Source organism: Astyanax mexicanus, chromosome 12 (assembly GCF_023375975.1).
Source record: "Astyanax mexicanus isolate ESR-SI-001 chromosome 12, AstMex3_surface, whole genome shotgun sequence".
NCBI classification, from domain to species: Eukaryota; Metazoa; Chordata; class Actinopteri; order Characiformes; family Acestrorhamphidae; genus Astyanax; species Astyanax mexicanus.
In genome coordinates, this window is record NC_064419.1 from 8,260,614 (window position 1) to 8,278,246 (window position 17,633).

Sequence of the window (17,633 nt, forward strand, 5' to 3'; positions counted from 1 at the left end):
ACTCCGCCTCCATTTCTGTTTGTTTCTTTCTTAATGAAGCTTCAGTATGCAATATTATATTGCATTTTTAACTTATAATGTTCACTAACTTATAAAGGTTTACTAGCTGCACTATGAAACTTTGGTGGAGCTGCATGAGACATCTCTACAGAGCACAGTTTTGTCACTAAATGCCATCAAATTCTCACACCAATACTCCACAATCTAATAGAAAGTCTTTACTGAACAGTAGAGACTGTTACTCAAACAAAAGCAGGATAAACTCTCTTTAAAACCCTTAATTTTCAAAGAAAATGAATCGGCAAGTGTCCCAATAATTTTGTGAATTTATAACAGGCTTTTTGCAAAGTTTAGTTTTTATATATACGCCAATCAAGCATAACATTATGATCACCTCCTTGTTTCTACACTCATTATTAATTTTTGTCATTATAAGCTGTAGTCAAGGTACTGGCAGGTCCTTAGAAAGTCTTAAAATGTCCTAAATTTAATTTGACATATTTATGGTCTAAAAATGTCCTAAAATGACTAGAATTTTAGGAGGAGAGGCATTAAATTATATCTGAGGAAAAGTGAGGAATGTGAAAAATCTAAGCAAGTTGCATGTTTAAAAAAAACTACATTAAATTTCTCTTGTATCTGAAGTAAACAGCCAAAAAAAGAAATTCCAAAATGGATGTTTCTAATAATATTTGATGTTTTAAAATGAATAATACTATAAAATATGTATTAATAATATTGATATTGATGATAATAATAATAATACTGTGATTCTTGCGCACACACTCAGAGACTCCTTAGATGTGAAGCTGTAATAGCGAATGAGAATCAGCTGACGTCGTCACAAGACTCGAAAGGAATCCCTCTCGCTCACACACACACACACACACACACACACACTCATACTAACTCACTCACACACACACAAATACACACACCCCTACAGCACTTAAACCCTCAGTTCTAACAGACTTACATTTTCAGCTTCTTTCATTCAGAAGATCTACACATAGAATAACACTGTCTAACTCTTAACACAGTGCGCATGCATGTGTGTGTGTGTGTGTGTGTGTATGGTTTTGAGTGTGTTTTTTAAGTGTGTTTGAGACTAATGTACTGGTCTGATCTGACGTGTGTTTGGAATTTAATCGGCCTTGGCTTTACTTTCTCTTACTGTTCATTTTTGTGTGTGTGTGTGTGTGTGTGTGTGTGTGTGTGTGTTTGCGCATGCGCAAATGTGTGTGAGATTTGGTTCAGCTCCTAGCTCTCTGTGATTCTGTGAGTGTGTGTGAGATGTATGATTTTTGTATGAGGGACTTTAAGTTTGTGTGAATGGAGGGATTCTGTATCTCCGGGTCTGTTTGAGTGTGTGAGTGTGTGTGTGTGTGTCAGTGTCAGTATGCTGTGGTTTCAGAAGGGTCTGTCGGTTCTGCCGGTGGTTCTGATCTGTTGGTCATGTGGGACTTTAGTTCTGACCTACACCGTCTCCGTCCTGCTGGGCCACACTGACCTGCTGCTGCCATACATCAGGTAAGATTAACCCAGTTTTTGTCCAGTTTAGTCCAGAAGGAAGTGTAGGATTATAATGCTGTTCAGAAGGAAGATAAATGTTACCAGGAACAATACATTATAAAATTTAATTTTAGACTGATATGAGTAATATTGATTGAGCTACAAATACAGAAGTAGTGTGTAATGCATGTGTAATGCAAGTTGTAGAGGTTCCTAACCACATAGCAACTGCATTTAAATATAATTCACTTTATTAATGCAAATATTTACCCTTTCCTTTAGGAAATGCACTTTTGTACTTGTCTGTACTACTGTATAAAAGAGTGCTGTTTAGATAGGTAAGATTAAGATTGTTGCGGTCTAATTCGATGCCACTATGGGCGGGAGGTCGCATGTTCGTACCCTGACTCATACAGCTTTGCCATCAAGCTGCTGGCGCTCAGAGGGAGCACAATTGGCCCTGCCAATCTCCCTCCGGGTGAGTAGATGGCGCTCTCTCCCCACATCACTCCTAGGGTGATGTCCTCAGCACAGGGCGTCTGTGAGCTGATGTATCGGAAACGTGCCGCTGCGCTTTCCTCCGAGCTCGCTGTGATGCTGCTCGGCAATGCTGCATCAGCAGCAGCTCAAAAAGAAGCGGTGGCTGACTTCACATGTATCGGAGGAAGCATGTGCTAGTCTTCACCCTCCTGGTGTGTTGGGGCATTACTAATGATAGGGGCGGTCCTAATGAGTGGGTTGGGTAATTGGCCATGTAAATTGGGGAGAAAATCGGAAAAAATTTGAAATAAAATTATATAAAATAAAAAAAAGATTAAGATTGTTTTATTGGATGAGAGAAATTATTGAATTACAACTTGGATTACTTTTCCTGGGAATATGTGTGAAACTGTCTCTATATAATGTAATAAACAGCTTTTAAGGTCTCTATTCAGCTGCAGATCTGATTATGTTTTCCATGATGATCAGTGATTAAGTGACCAGATGATGCACTTAATGTATATGTGTGTGTGTGTGTTTGTGTGTTTGATTGTTTGCAGTGATACAGGCACTGAGGTTCCTGAGCGGTGTGTGTTTGGGTTCATGCTCTGCATCTCAGCGTTTCTGGGTAACCCTCTTTTCTTCGCTATATTTCTCCTGACCAACAGCTTCTGTATCAGAATCACATAAACAACACCTTTACATATATGAAGATACAATGCAATACACGTACTCTCCTAACACTTCTAACAAACTAACTACTTCTAACCTCATTTCTTTCTTCCCCTCCTTTATTTCTCTATCCCACTATTCCCCTTTGGCCTCCTTGATTTTTTTATGTCCTATATTGCTAAATGTACATCATTATTTGTAAGTCGCTTTGGAAAAAAAGCCTCTGCCAACTGTAATGTAATGTAAACTTGGTTTATTCTTCAAAGAAACAGGTTTTTTGTTTTGTTAGCATATCATGATTATAATTATGTCACGTCACATATTTAATGCATTTAAGGTTTACTTAAATAAACACACTTTGCACAGAGAAAACAGTATGAATGTTGTAGCACTTTCTAGAAACTTATGGCTCCAACTGTACATAGTGTTGTTATAGTTAAAATAATTTTCTAAATAGTCAGAATCCTTGTTTGTTTAGATATTTACAATGCTTGTATATGTGTTTGTGTGTGTGTGTGTGTGTGTGTGTGTGTTCAGGCCTGTGTACAGTGTATGTGCGCTATAAGCAGGTCCAGGCTCTGATCTCGGCGTCTGAATCCAGTCTACAGACTCTCAACTATCTCGGCTTCCTGCTGGGAGTGATCAGCTCTATTGGGATGTGTGTTGTCGCCAGTTTCCAGGTTATAAACCTATATATAAGTCAATTCATACACTCACTGGCCACTTTATTAGAAACACCCTACCTACCATGTGGTTCCACTGACTTGACACTTTATTAGAAACACCTACTATATCTTGTGCTTTCTCTTAACTGCCAGTTTATTAGAAACACCTACCATACCTTGTCTTTACACTTACTGGCCACTTTATTAGAAACACCTATTTACCTTGTGCTTACACTCACTGGCCACTTTATTAGAAACACCTACTTATTACCTTGTTCTTCCACTTACTGGCCACTTTATTAGAAACACCTACTTATTACCTTGTGCTTCCATTCACTGGCCATTTTATTAGAAACACCTACTTATTAACTTGTGCTTTCTCTCACTGGCCACTTTATTAGAAACACCTACTATAACTACCTTGTGATATTACTTACTGTCCACTTTATAAGAAACACTGACTGTACCTTGTGCTTCCTCTCACTGGCCACTTTATTAGAAACACCTACAATAACTACCTTGTGCTTTCACTTACTGGCCACTTTATTAGAAACACCTACTATATCTTGTGCTTTCTTTTACTGGCCACTTTATTAGAAACACCTACTATACCTTCTGCTTCCACTCACTGGCCACTTTATTAGAAACACCTACTGTACCATGTGCTTCCACTCACTGGTCACTTTATTAGAAACACCTACAATAACTACCTTGTGCTTTCACTTACTGGCCACTTTGTTAGAAACACCTACTATAACTATCTTGTGCTTCCACTCACTGGCCACTTTATTAGAAACACCTACAATAACTACCTTGTGCTGTCACTCACTGGCCACTTTATTAGAAACACCTACTTTAACTACCTTGTGCTTTCTCTTACTGGCCACTTTATTAGAAACACCTACTATAACTACCTTGTGCTTTCTCTCACTGGCCACTTTATTAGAAACACCTACTATAACTACCTTGTGCTTTCTCTCACTGGCCACTTTATTAGAAACACCTACTATAACTACCTTGTGCTTTCTCTTACTGGCCACTTTATAAGAAACACTGACTGTACCTTGTGCTTCCTCTCACTGGCCACTTTATTAGAAACACCTATTTACCTTGTGTTTCCTCTCACTGGCCACTTTATTAGAAACACCTATTGTACCTTGTGTTTCCTCTCACTGGCCACTTTATTAGAAACACCTATTTACAGTGAGTCCAAGAAGTATTTGATCCCTTGCTGATTTCCTTTGTTTGCCCACTAATAAAGACACTATTCTTCTGCTCTTTTAATGGTAGATATATTCTAACATGGAGAGACAGAATATCAAGACAAAAATCCAGAATATAATTTTAAAGAATATATTTTAATTAATTTGTATTTCAATGAGGAAAATAAGTATTTGATCCCTCTTGCCAAACACACTCAATACTTAGTGGCAAAGTCTTTGTTTGCAAGCACAGCGGTGAGACGTTTGTTGTAGTTAACCACAAGTTTAGCACACACACCAGGGGGAATTTTGGCCCACTCTTCTTTGCAGATCCTCTCTAAATCATGAAGGTTGGTGGGCTGTCGCTTGGCAACTCTGACCTTCAGCTCCCTCCATAGATTTTCGATCGGATTTAGGTCTGGCGACTGGCTGGGCCACTCCATGACCTTAATGTGATTTTTCTTGAGCCAATCCTTTATTGCCTTTGCTATATGTTTAGGGTCGTTATCATGTTGGAAGACCCAACCACGGCCCATTTTCAGATCCCTGGCAGAGGGGAGGAGGTTGTCCCTCAGGATTGTGCGGTACATGGCTCCATCCATCTTCCCAGTGATGCGGTGAAGTAGCCCTGTACCCTTGGCAGAGAAACACCCCCAAAACATTATGCTTCCACCTCCATGCTTGACGGTGGGCACAGTGTTCTTGGGGTCATAGGCAGCATTTTTCTTCCTCCACACATGGCGGGTGGAGTTGAGGCCAAAAAGTTCAATTTTGGTCTCGTCTGACCACAAAACCTTCTCCCAATAACTTGGTTCATCTTTCAAATGATCATTGGCATACTTGAGGCACGCCTCCACATGTGCTCTCTTCAGCAGGGGTACCTTTCGGGCACTGCAGGATGTGAATCCATTGTTGCGCAAAGTGTTGCCAATTGTTTCCTTGCAAACTGTGGTCCCAGCTGCCTTCAGGTCATTTGCTAACTCCTGCCGAGTGGTTGCAGGACGATTTCTGACCTTTCTCAGCATCATTGCCACCCCACGAGGCGAAATCTTCTTTGGAGCACCGGGCCGAGGTCTGTTGATTGTCATGTTATACTCTTTAAACTTTCTGATAATTGCACCAATAGTTGTTACTTTCACATCCAACACCTTACTAATCTTTTTGTAGCCCATTCCAGCTTTGTGAAGGTCAACAATTCTGACTCTGAGGTCCTGTGACAGCTCTTTGGTTTTACCCATGTTGGAGACTTGAAATCTGTGTGATCTGTCTGATTCTGTGGACAGGTGTTTTTCACACAAGTGATTAGTGAGAACAGGTGGCTTCAGGTCAGGTAACAAGTTGATTGGGAGTGTCTAACTGGTCTGTAAAAGCCAGAACTGCTAATGAATACTAAGGGATCAAATACTTATTTCACTCCATGAAATACAAATCAATTAATATTTATTCCTTAGATTTATTTTCTGGATTTTCTTTTTAATATTCTGTCTCTCCATGTAAGAATACATCTACCATTAAAAGTATAGAATGATCATGTTTTTATTAGTGGGCCAACGAAGAAAATCAACAAGGGATCAAATACTTCTTGGACTCACTGTACCTTGTGTTTCCTCTCACTGGCCACTTTATTAGAAACACCTATTTACCTTGTGTTTCCTCTCACTGGCCACTTTATTAGAAACACCTATTAACCTTGTTCTTTCACTTACTGGCCACTTTATTAGAAACACCTACTGTACCATGTGATTCCACTCACTGGCCACTTTATTAGAAACACCTACTGTACCATGTGATTCCACTCACTGGCCACTTTATTAGAAACACCTACTGTACCATGTGCTTTCTCTCACTGGCCACTTTATTTGAATCATCTACTAACCCTTGTACTTACACTTGCTGGCCACTTTATTAGAAACACCTACTATAACTACCTTGTGCTTTCACGTACTGGCCCCTTTATTTGAAACACCCAATTTGTGCTTTAAAGGTACAGTGTAAATGCTGTTATAATGAATGAATGAATGAGATGTTTGTTATTTTGATGTGTAACAGAAGACCGATATGATGTCGATGCACCTGTTTGGGGCGGGGATGACCTTTGGCCCCGGGGCACTGTACATTCTGGTTCAGACGGGGGTGTCGTACCGCATGCAGCCACGTTTCCATGGCACTGGCATCCTGTGGGCTCGCTCGGCGGTGGGGGTGTGGTGTCTCCTCAGCATCATCGTCTGTATCCTCACTGATCACCTTACTGAATAATGGCTGGAGATATTAAAGCAATAGTTCATTAATTTTAAACACATTTGATAAAAATGTAAAGTGTATATATAGCCTATATGGACAAAAATATTGGTACACCTACTCATCTGTTGTAACTTTCTAAATTAAGGGTATTAAAAAGAGTTTATCCTGCTTTTGTTGAAATAACTGTCTCTACTATCCAGAGAATACTTTCTGCTAGATGTTGGATTCACTATGCTGTGAGGATTTGATTGCATTCAGCCATAAAAGCTCAGGTTAATAAAGTCAAAGATGTTGGATGATGATCCCCGAACTCCCCAACTCATCCCATCCAAAATTATTGGATGGAGCTCCATCATTTCTGAGAACACTGTCCTTCCACTGCTTCACAGCTCAATACTGGGGCTATATACCCCTCTACCCCATGCCTGGCATTAGGCATGGTGCCACCAGGTTCCAGTACATCTCCACTACAGTGACTAAGCAACCTGTGTGTGTGTTTTCTTTTACATCTGTGTAGGCAAGCGGTGCAACTTACCTAAAGTAGCCCAATGTATGGTGATAAAATGGTGATTCAACATCCTGACGTTGTCTCTGAATGCAGTCAAATCCTCACAGCAACGTTCCACGGCACTGTTAGAACACTCTGCTGCTCCTTAACTACGTCTCTCAGTGTTTGTGTCGTCCATGCTGATGTATGACGAGGTGCCAGGACAAGATGTGGCCACTAAGCTGCGCTGGGCCCCCGGAGAGAGAGTGAGCAAATACCTGGAACACCATAGGAACCACCTAATGAAAATCGTATTGTGGAGCCAGCATTGTGAATCGCTCTGCACCATTAGTAGAGTGCATTGTTACATTCCTAATTAATGGACATCCTCTGCATTGAATTTGCATTATCTGTGTGTGTGTGTGTGTGTGTTTAGGGTTACCTTCCTCACCTGGTGAGTGCCGGGGCGGAATGGTCTCTTGCTTTCTCCTTCATCTGCTTTTTCTTCACCTTCATCCGTGACTTCCAGGTGAAACTAATGAAGAACCTAATTTTTGCCATTTTGTATAAGAACATAGTAGTACTATATGAGCACCTGCAAATTCATTGTTTCTTCTGAAAATAAGGCTATTAAAAATACTTTTTTTGTTGGAGGATTTTTTTTTTCTTTACTGTCCAAAAAAAAAAAACACTTTTCACTTAATTTTGTTTTCGGGAATAATCATGGGGAGAACATTCCGGTCAGTTTGAATAGATGAAAAAGGAAAATCACGGCTTATTGTCTCTTTAAACAACTTTAACATAAATTATCAGCAGTAGCCTATCATCATACCCTTCCACCTAAAGAAAGAGAAATATAAATAGTAAAACTAGACCCATATGCTCCCAAATAGCTGTAAACAATGTTAAATAGCCTTCTGAACTGTTGAGTTTGCATATCTAGCTACTTTATAATCAGTGTTTACAGCAGTAGCTACTTTAGACTGCATTTACTTTAAATACAATACATTAAAAGTTTAAGTTTTAGATAGAATAAGGTGGATAGGTTCTTGTTTATAGGATCCTATTCTATTGGCAATATCCTTTTTACATGAACTACACAGTATCTGAATGTAAAATCCATTATAAGGGGTGTACAGAAACATTTTGTCGTATGTTTAACAGTTGATTGTATACGTTTATCTGACGCTGCTCTTCTTCCCCTCACTGTAGAAAATCTCTCTGCGGGTTCAGCCCATCCTGCAGAGTAACCACCTCTACAGCTACCCGCTGTACGACGAGCGGGAACACCACCACCACCACGGAGAACGCTCACCACTGCTCGGCGGAAACATCTGACCACACCCCACACACCCACACCGCCCCCTGTGGCACGGCTCTGCAACATCTCAGTGTATAATCTCAATCTCAGGAACACTGCAAAACCAGTCATATGCTGTGGATTAATAATAATACAGATCTTTCTACTGTTTTATTCACAACTTACAAACTTTAGAATGAGACTGAATTCAAATGTTTATTTTAAAAAAGAGCCTAGGGAGGCAGATCTAATCACATATTACATATTACTTTGGGGGGAGGGGCAAACTAATTTTAATTAAGAGGCAGGGTGGGGTTCGGATGAAGAGAAGAAGAGTTGGAATAATGAGAAGCAGGGTTTGGATGATAAGGGGCGGGGTTTAGATGAAGAGAGGAGGGGTTGAGATGATGAGGGGCTGGGAAGATAAGGGGCGGGTTTTAGATGAAGAGCAGAAGAGCTGAGATAATGAAGGGCGGTTTTGAGGTGAGAGGCTGGTTGGGAAAATAAAAGGAGGGTCGTGATGATAAAGGTGGATTGGATGAGGAGGGGCGGGGTTGTGATAAAGTGAGGAGTGGTTGGAATGATAAAAGTCAGGATTTGGATAATGAGAGGCGGGATTTAGATAATGAAAGGTGGGGTTTGATTTAAGAGGGAAGTGTTGAGGCGGTGTTGGAGAGGAGGGGCGGGGTTTAGATGAAGAGAGGAGGGGTTGGAATGAATAGAGGAGGGGTTGGGATACAGAGAGGAGGGGTTGGGGTGATGAGAGGAGGGGTTGGGATGAATAAAGGAGGGGTTGGGATGATAAGAGGCGGGGTTTGGATAAAGAGAGGAGGGGTTGAGATTACGAGAGGAGGGGTTTGGATAAAGAGAGGAGTTGGGATACAGAGAGACGGGGTTTGGATAAAGAGGGGAGTGGTTGTGTTGAATAGAGGAGGGGTTGGAATGATAAGAGGCGGGGTTTAGATGAGGAGGGGCAGAGTTTAGATGAAGAGAGAAGGGGTTGGGATACAGAGAGGAGGCGTTGGGATTAAGAGAGGCGGGGTTTGGATGATGAGGGGCGGTTTTAAGATGATCAGAGATGGGGTGGGATGAGGATGGGCAGGATTTGGATGATAAGAGATGGGGTGGGATGAGGATGGGCAGGATTTGGATGATGAGAGGTGGGGTTTGGATGATGAGGGGAGGTTTTAAGATGATCAGAGATGGGGTGGGATGAGGATGGTCAGGATTTGGATGATAAGAGATGGGGTGGGATGAGGATGGGCAGGATTTGGATGATGAGAGGTGGGGTTTGGATGATGAGGGGAGGTTTTGAGATGGAGAGGAGGGGTTGGGATTAAGAGAGGAGGGGTTGGGATTAAGAGAGGGCAGATCCACCCTCTAACCCAGCCGAGGTGTTTCTCACATCATGCTACACTGACTGACACACACTACTTATTTTAATGTTGTTTTAGAAATAAAGTAGTTTTTATATTTGATACAGAGCTGAATTAAATCAGAAATCTTTCCATTGAAATGTGTTTATAATAAAACACATTTCTGATCAGGTGTAAGGATTGGTGCTGTGTAAAACACACTTACGAACAAGTGCAATATTTTAGCACGTATGAGTCAGTCAGGTGTTCTGCGGTGTTTACGTTATAAACGTCCTGTATGAATTTGTGCTGATTTGCTGATTTTTTTGACACTGTTTATGAGTGGGGCAATTAAAGCTTAGAAAAATACTTAATAATAAAATGGAAAGTTCTGAAGAGCAGATTCAGCCTCTCAGAGTGTTTTATAAACCACATCCTATTTCCTGAACAGTTCAAACACACACATTACACTCGCACCCAAAGCTCTGAAAAGTATCAACACATAACATCATATATACACACACTCTCATGAAGCGTTAGCTACTTTTACACGTAGACGCTTCAGTTCTAATGCAGAATTCACACCTTACATTCACACTAGATAAACATTAATTGCATAGAATATTTAACAGCGTATACTGAACCATTCATATTCAAGGCTGAATTATTTATAGTAGGTATTTAATAATGTACTGTAGATACTAAATAATATGTAAGAGATATGAAAAACTGGATAGTAAGAAATTCATAATATAGATCGTAAATAATGAATTAATAGTATTGGATAGTAAATGCTTTATACTACACTATTATATGCTTTATATTATACTACTATATGCTCTTAGCTGAACTATTACTTTAATTCCGTACAGACTAAACACACCTGCAGTGTAAACAGAGTGACCCACAGTGCTGTAAATGTTTTGTAAATGTAAACAGGAGAATTCAGAAAAACGGAGCAGATTTAAAAAGATGAAAATCTTTATTTCAACACTGGCTCAGATTCATCCACTGATCAGGATCAATATTAACTAAACTCCTACACTACTGCAGTCCTTTATTACACACACACTCTCTCGAACACACACACACACAAACAGTTCCCAATACAGTGTAACGCACATTGATATTTATCACACAGAAAATCCCCATTTTACGCTTAAAATTATCATTAAAACGTGATAAAACATAACTTAAATAATCTAACATTACTATCTACACTCTCAACAATTATATAACATCTGATTACAACCATATCACACAACGTATTTTTCAGCAGTCCTCTCCTAGTGTTTCTTCGCCTTTTCCCTCATTTTCTTCTGATACTCCGCAATCTTTTGTTCAAAAAAACCTGCAGAGAAATGAAACTAATAAATCTCAAGAAATCAGCCAATTAACTGTACATACATATAATATATACAGAATAATACTGAATTACATTTTAAAATACAAAGTCCCCTTATAGTGGATACTATGGTAATTCCAAGTTGAAATTCTCAATGGATACCAGTGGAAATTATTCCAGATGTACTAGGGGTGGGCGATATGGCTCTAAAATAATATCACAATATTTCATGGTATTTTCACGATAACAATACTTTTGGCAATATGACAAAACACTGAATTAGAAAAAATATTTAGAATTTTATTATTGCATGCAATATGATATGGCTAACTGAGATATTCAAAAAAAAAAGAATTTGATCAGATTTGTAACAGAAGCCAATGATTCAGAATATCATGATACTAGTAATGCACTTCAAATATCTCCATATATCCAGGATTAAAGTAAGATGAATGATACTGGACAGATATAATCTGTCTATTGTAGATATATAATGGAAAATGAGAACACCGTTTTTTTTTTCTAAAAACGGCAAAAAAGTAGTACCCTAATGTGATAATTGGGAGTGATACGGCACGATATTTCAGGGTCTAATATCGTTTACGATATTCAGATTTTTAGCAATATTATCATGTACGATATGATATGGCACACCCCTAAGATGTACTGTAAGTACCTGAACATCAACAGTAGTAAAAGCAGTGGTGTTATACAGTTTATCATCACTTCTATCTTTTAGTGTCTCATTAAATCAGTGCAACACACACACAGTACTGTCCAACTTCTATCTATGGACATGTTTCTATGCTGTTTGAATGCACAAATTACTGTATAATTAATTTGCTGTAAACCACTGGCATCGCTTACTGTGCTAACCTTAATCAATGCTAACAATGATAAATAAAATGCTACATAATTGTGATCTCAAATACTTACAATAAAACAAATTGGATTATTTAGACCCCACCCACACCTATATACACAAATTTAGCAAATTAATTTACTGCAGGAACTTTTTTGAGTATTTTGTAAATTTACCGTTCTGATTGGCGGGCCGTTGCTCCGCCTCCTGAATAAACAGGTCGAACATCTGCGTCTCCACGAACTGCTTGACGAAGTGGCGAGTGCTCTTTGACTCCAGAGCTTTATAGAAGCTTCTCTTCTGGAACTGACCCGGTTTCTCCGGTCCGGGCCTTGCGATGTGTTTAGCGAAATGTCCGACTGTCTTTATGAAGAACGGCAAGAACGCTTCAGGAACCACGCGGTTCATCTCCTCCAGAGCTGCAACAGAAGAACACAGCAGAACAACGTTTACTGTACAAAATTATTCTACTAGATTTTGGAACACTGCTGTGAGGATCTCATCTCCAACTCCTCCCTTCCAAAAGTATAAGGTGGAGCTCCATCACTACAGAGCAGCTACACAGTTCCTCTGCTCCACAGCTTAATGCTGAGGGCTTTATTCCATAGACTGTATTTACAGTCATATGAAAAAGTTTGGGCACCCCTATTAATCTTAATCATTTTTAGTTCTAAATATTTGGATGTTTGCAACAGCCATTTCAGTCTGATACATCTAATAACTGATGGACACAGTAATATTTCAGGATTGAACTGAGATTTATTGTACAGAAAATGTGCAATATGCATTAAACCAAAATTTGACCGGTGCAAAAGTATGGGGCACCCTTATCATTTTATTGATTTGAATACTCCTAACTACTTTTTATTGACCAAGCACAAAACTGGTTTGGTAATCTCATTGAGCTTTAAACTTCATAGCCAGGTGTATCCAATCATGAGAAAAGGTATTTAAGGTGGCCAATTGCAAGTTGTTCTCCTATTTGAATCTCCTCTGAAGAGTGGCATCATGGGCTCATCAAAACAACTCTCAAATGATCTAAAAACAAAGATTGTTCAACATAGTTGTTCAGGGGAAGGAGACAAAAAGTTGTCTCAGAGATTTAACCTGTCAGTTTCCACTGTGAGGAACATAGTAAGGAAATGGAAGAGCACAGGGACAGTTCTGGTTAAGCCCAGAAGTGGCAGGCTAAGAAAAATATCAGAAAGGCAGAGAAGGACAATCCACAGACCACCTCCAAAGAGCTGCAGCATCATCTTGCTGCAGATGGAGTCACTGTGCATCGGTCAACATTACAGCGCACTTTGCACAAGGAGAAGCTGTATGGGAGAGTTATGCGAAAGAAGCCATTTCTGCAAGCACGCCACAAACAGAGTCGCCTGAGGTATGCAAAAGCTCTTACGCCCTCTGGTGGCTGGCTCCAGTACAACTTTTAACCATGCCTATTTCCATTCTACTGAATGAGAGATGGTGTAATCTTTAATCTAAAATTACACATCCAGGATTTTATTTGGAAGTTGGATTCTGTGCATTCTGCAAGCCACCCTTCTGTGTTAATAACCCCCAGTGTTTTTCTTTACAGTTAATACGTTTTATAAGAGATATTCTGCGATATTTAAAGGGGTGTGGCGATGTGGTAATTGACAGCTCAGGGCAGGTTGATTGACAGGTCGCCTGTAAATGTGCACCGCCACTGTGGCTCAGTCGCAGTCAGACATTCAGATTTTACTGTTAAAAATTACATTTCTGAAGTAAAGCAGTGGCTTGTTCAGCAGGTAACTGTTGTAACAGACCCTCAGGGAAACGTTTTCAGCAGTTTTTTCAGTAAGTGGATGATTTCCCTCCATCTACTCATTAGTATTCATACTTTGTTCTTCTCCCTAATTTTAGTATCTAGGTTTGGTTTTTAACCTAGCGTTAGGTACTTATCGCTATAGCTAACTAGTTAACTAGGTTAGCCAACTCAGGTTAGCTAAGTTAGGTAACTTGTTTGGTGAAAATGACGGTGAAACGCAAAGAGTAACTGACACCTTGTATTCAGTATGGTGTTAGAAGGAATGGCCACAAATATTTGCACATACAGTGTATAATTACACTTAATTATTACAGTAGAAATGTAATGTAATGTATTGTAATGTAGGAAGCATGTGATTTTGCATTGCCCTGTTAAAAACTGCTTAGCCATGTGGTCCTGAAAGCATCACATGTTGCTCTGAAATCTCTGAGAATGTACTTCTCTCCATTAATGCTGGAATGATGGTCACAGTATGTTTTTTTTTCTGGTGTAAATGAATAATCAGAACTCACTGGCTTTTTCACTCCGGCTTTTCAGAGCCTGCAGGATCTCATCTCTGAGTTTGTGAGGTAGAATGGAGTCCTCATCTCCGATCTGTAAACACACACACACACACACCTCAGTAGGGATACACTATGGTCTGACAGAACCACACATCTGTAGTTCTTACCCTGATTTTTTTAGGTAAACAGTGCTTTTAAAAATCTGTTTAAATATAAAATGTCTAAATGAAACCCTGCATCTTCAGTTTGCCATTTTTCACTTTTAAACTTTTTTAAAACTCTAATTATACCACAGTAAGTTTCCACCCTGCAATGTGATTGTCTGAGAGCCGTACTATGAGTGCCGTTATCAGCCGGTAATGCACTGTAACTGAAGCTCTAACAAAGATGCAGCGCTTACAAACCAAACAGAACAGCTACAAACAGAGCAACTATTTTAACATGCAGAGTTTTTATAACCAAACAGATCATATTTTCTCATCCTCTTTAACTCAAAATCTTTTAATAAACAGCGAAAATGGAACTCTGGTACTAACACAATAATACACTCGATGTTTATGCAATAACATGTAATATTAGCACTGCTGTGCTGCGGTAAGAAGGTGAGCAAGGGGGTTTGTTGCAGTAAAAAATAAAAGTTTTATTAATATACATTTAATAGCAGTAACTTTCCAAGACACTTCTGTATAAAATAAAAATCTAAATAAAAAACAAATCTAGCAAAAAATCACTAAAATACTGAAAGTGAAGGATATGTTTTTCATTCATATAAAACACAAACCTATACAAAAAATATCCTAATATATCCTAATATATCCAAATATATATGTTTTTCTTTCTCCTGTAAAGCTGCTGTTGACCACAAGGTGGCAGCAGAGCTAAACACATTATCAAAATTTTACTCATTAACAGATCTGGGGAAAAAACTTTCTAAATATATAATAATTTATGTATTGTAATATAATATAATATAATATAATATAATTTAACATAATATAATATTTACTCACTTGTCTGATAAACGTTTGTTTCCTGCCCTCTGATAGGTCCACTGCCAACAGCTTTTGGGAAAGTAAATAAAAGGACAGTAAGATTTGAACACACACACACACTCACACACACACACACACACACACACACACACACACACACACACACACACACACACACACACACACACACACACACACTCACACACACACTCACACACACACTCACACACACACACACTCACACACTCACACACTCACACACTCACTCACACACTCACACACTCACACACTCACACACTCACACACTCACACACACACACTCACACTCACACACACACACACACACACACACACACACACACAGACACACACTCACACACTCACACACACACACACACACACACACTCATACACACACACACACACACAGACACACACAGACACACACAGACACACACTCACACACACACACACTCACACACTCACACACTCACACACACACTCACACACACACTCACACACACACACACTCACACACTCACACACTCACACACTCACTCACACACTCACACACTCACACACTCACACACTCACACACTCACACACTCACACACTCACACACACACACTCACACTCACACACACACACACACACACACACACACACACACAGACACACACTCACACACTCACACACACACACACACACACACACTCATACACACACACACACACACAGACACACACAGACACACACTCACACACTCACACAGACACACTCACTCACACTCACTCACACACTCACTCACACACTCACTCACACTCACTCACACACACTCACACACACTCACAAACACACTCACACACACACACTCACACACACACACTCACACACACACACTCACACACACACACTCACACACACACTCACACACACACACCCACACATCAGATGGTCCAGCAGCTGGTCCTCTGCACACCTGGTTCAGGTAGTCAGATTGATCCCAGACTGCTCCAGGTTAGAGTTAGAGGACAGTCTGCTGGGTGCTGAAGAGTTAATGTCCAGCACAGACACAGCGATCAGTTACTCACATCTCCCTGCTCAGTGACCTCATCAGCGAGCCGCTTCTGGACCCCCAGCAGGTACGGCGTGGGAGCCATCACCACGTCTATCAGGATCTCAGGCACGATGGAGATGAGCGTATGCTGCCAGATAAAGGGATGAAGAAGAACCGTGACAGCGTGGATCACCTGAGATAACGTCCTAAAGGAGAGGCACCATGAGGACAGAGAGAGAGAGTGTTATAATAATATTACAGCTTTATCTGACACTGTATATGTGTGTGAGTGTGTGTGTGTGTACCCCAGCTCCTCAGCGATGAAGACGATCCTGCGCTCCAGCACAGTCGCAGCAAACACCTGCAGCACCTCCTCATCCGTCAGAGCGCTGAACAGCGGCCGGAAATCCACATGCTCCAACCACGAGTCTGTAGGACGCGTCAGACTGATGATCTACACACACACACACACACACACACACACATAAGCACACATTGTAAAACTTTTTAGTTTTAGATTGTACAGTGTAGAGTTTTGGATTGTGTGGTGTAAAGCTGTGATTTAGATTGTAGAGTGTAAAGTTTTAGACTGTACTCTGTAAAGTTGTGGTGTTTTAGACTGTATAGAGTAAATTTTTGACGTTTTTGGATTGTACAGTGTAAAGTTGTGACGTTTCAGACAGTATGGTGTACATTTTTACACTGTAAAGTGTACATTTGTAACTTTCTGTATTGTACAGGGTAAACATTTTTGACGTTTTAGACTGAATGGCTTAAAATGTATACTGTACTGTATACATTTGTAACGTTTTAGATTGACCTTTGTAAAGTTGTGATGTTTTAGATTGCACAGTGTAAAGTTGTGACGTTTTATTCTGAATGTTGTAAAGTTTTAGATTGTACTGTATACATGTGACATTTTAGATTGTACAGTGTAAAGTTGTGATTTTTTAGACTGTACAGTGTATAGTTGTGATGTTTCAGATTGTACAGTGTAAAGGTGTGATGTTTTAGTCTGAATGTTGTAAAGTTTTAAATTGTACTGTATACATTTGTGACGTTTTAGATTGTACAGTGTAAAGTTGTGACATTTTAGATTGTACAGTGTAAAGTTGTGATGTTTTAGACTGTACAGTGTAAAGTTGTGATGTTTTAGACTGTAAAG

At 39.8% G+C, this 17,633-nt stretch overlaps 2 protein-coding genes across 4 annotated transcripts in view; one reads left to right on the forward strand and one right to left on the reverse strand.

The window, feature by feature from the left end:
- The first annotated feature begins 907 nt into the window (after positions 1–907).
- Positions 908–8,924, forward strand: LOC103047029 (DNA damage-regulated autophagy modulator protein 2). Its single transcript, XM_007236945.4, has 7 exons — positions 908–1,530; positions 2,553–2,620; positions 3,202–3,344; positions 6,581–6,758; positions 7,443–7,525; positions 7,696–7,788; positions 8,472–8,924. Exons 1-7 carry the CDS (start codon positions 1,400–1,402, stop codon positions 8,595–8,597), a joined length of 822 nt encoding a protein of 273 aa, XP_007237007.2. The 5' UTR covers positions 908–1,399; the 3' UTR covers positions 8,598–8,924.
- Positions 8,925–10,877: 1,953 nt separating this feature from the next.
- The window catches only part of dennd2da (DENN/MADD domain containing 2Da), a 47,113-nt gene continuing 40,357 nt past the window's right edge, over positions 10,878–17,633 (reverse strand). For all 3 annotated transcript variants that reach the window (XM_022670851.2, XM_022670852.2, XM_022670853.2), the window contains 6 exons: positions 16,774–16,922; positions 16,503–16,674; positions 15,430–15,480; positions 14,429–14,510; positions 12,298–12,540; positions 10,878–11,265 (listed from right to left, as the gene is read on the reverse strand). In XM_022670851.2, coding sequence (XP_022526572.2) covers positions 11,201–11,265; positions 12,298–12,540; positions 14,429–14,510; positions 15,430–15,480; positions 16,503–16,674; positions 16,774–16,922 — 762 coding nt within the window. In that variant the 3' untranslated portion in view covers positions 10,878–11,200. The remainder of the gene's footprint in view (positions 11,266–12,297; positions 12,541–14,428; positions 14,511–15,429; positions 15,481–16,502; positions 16,675–16,773; positions 16,923–17,633) is intronic.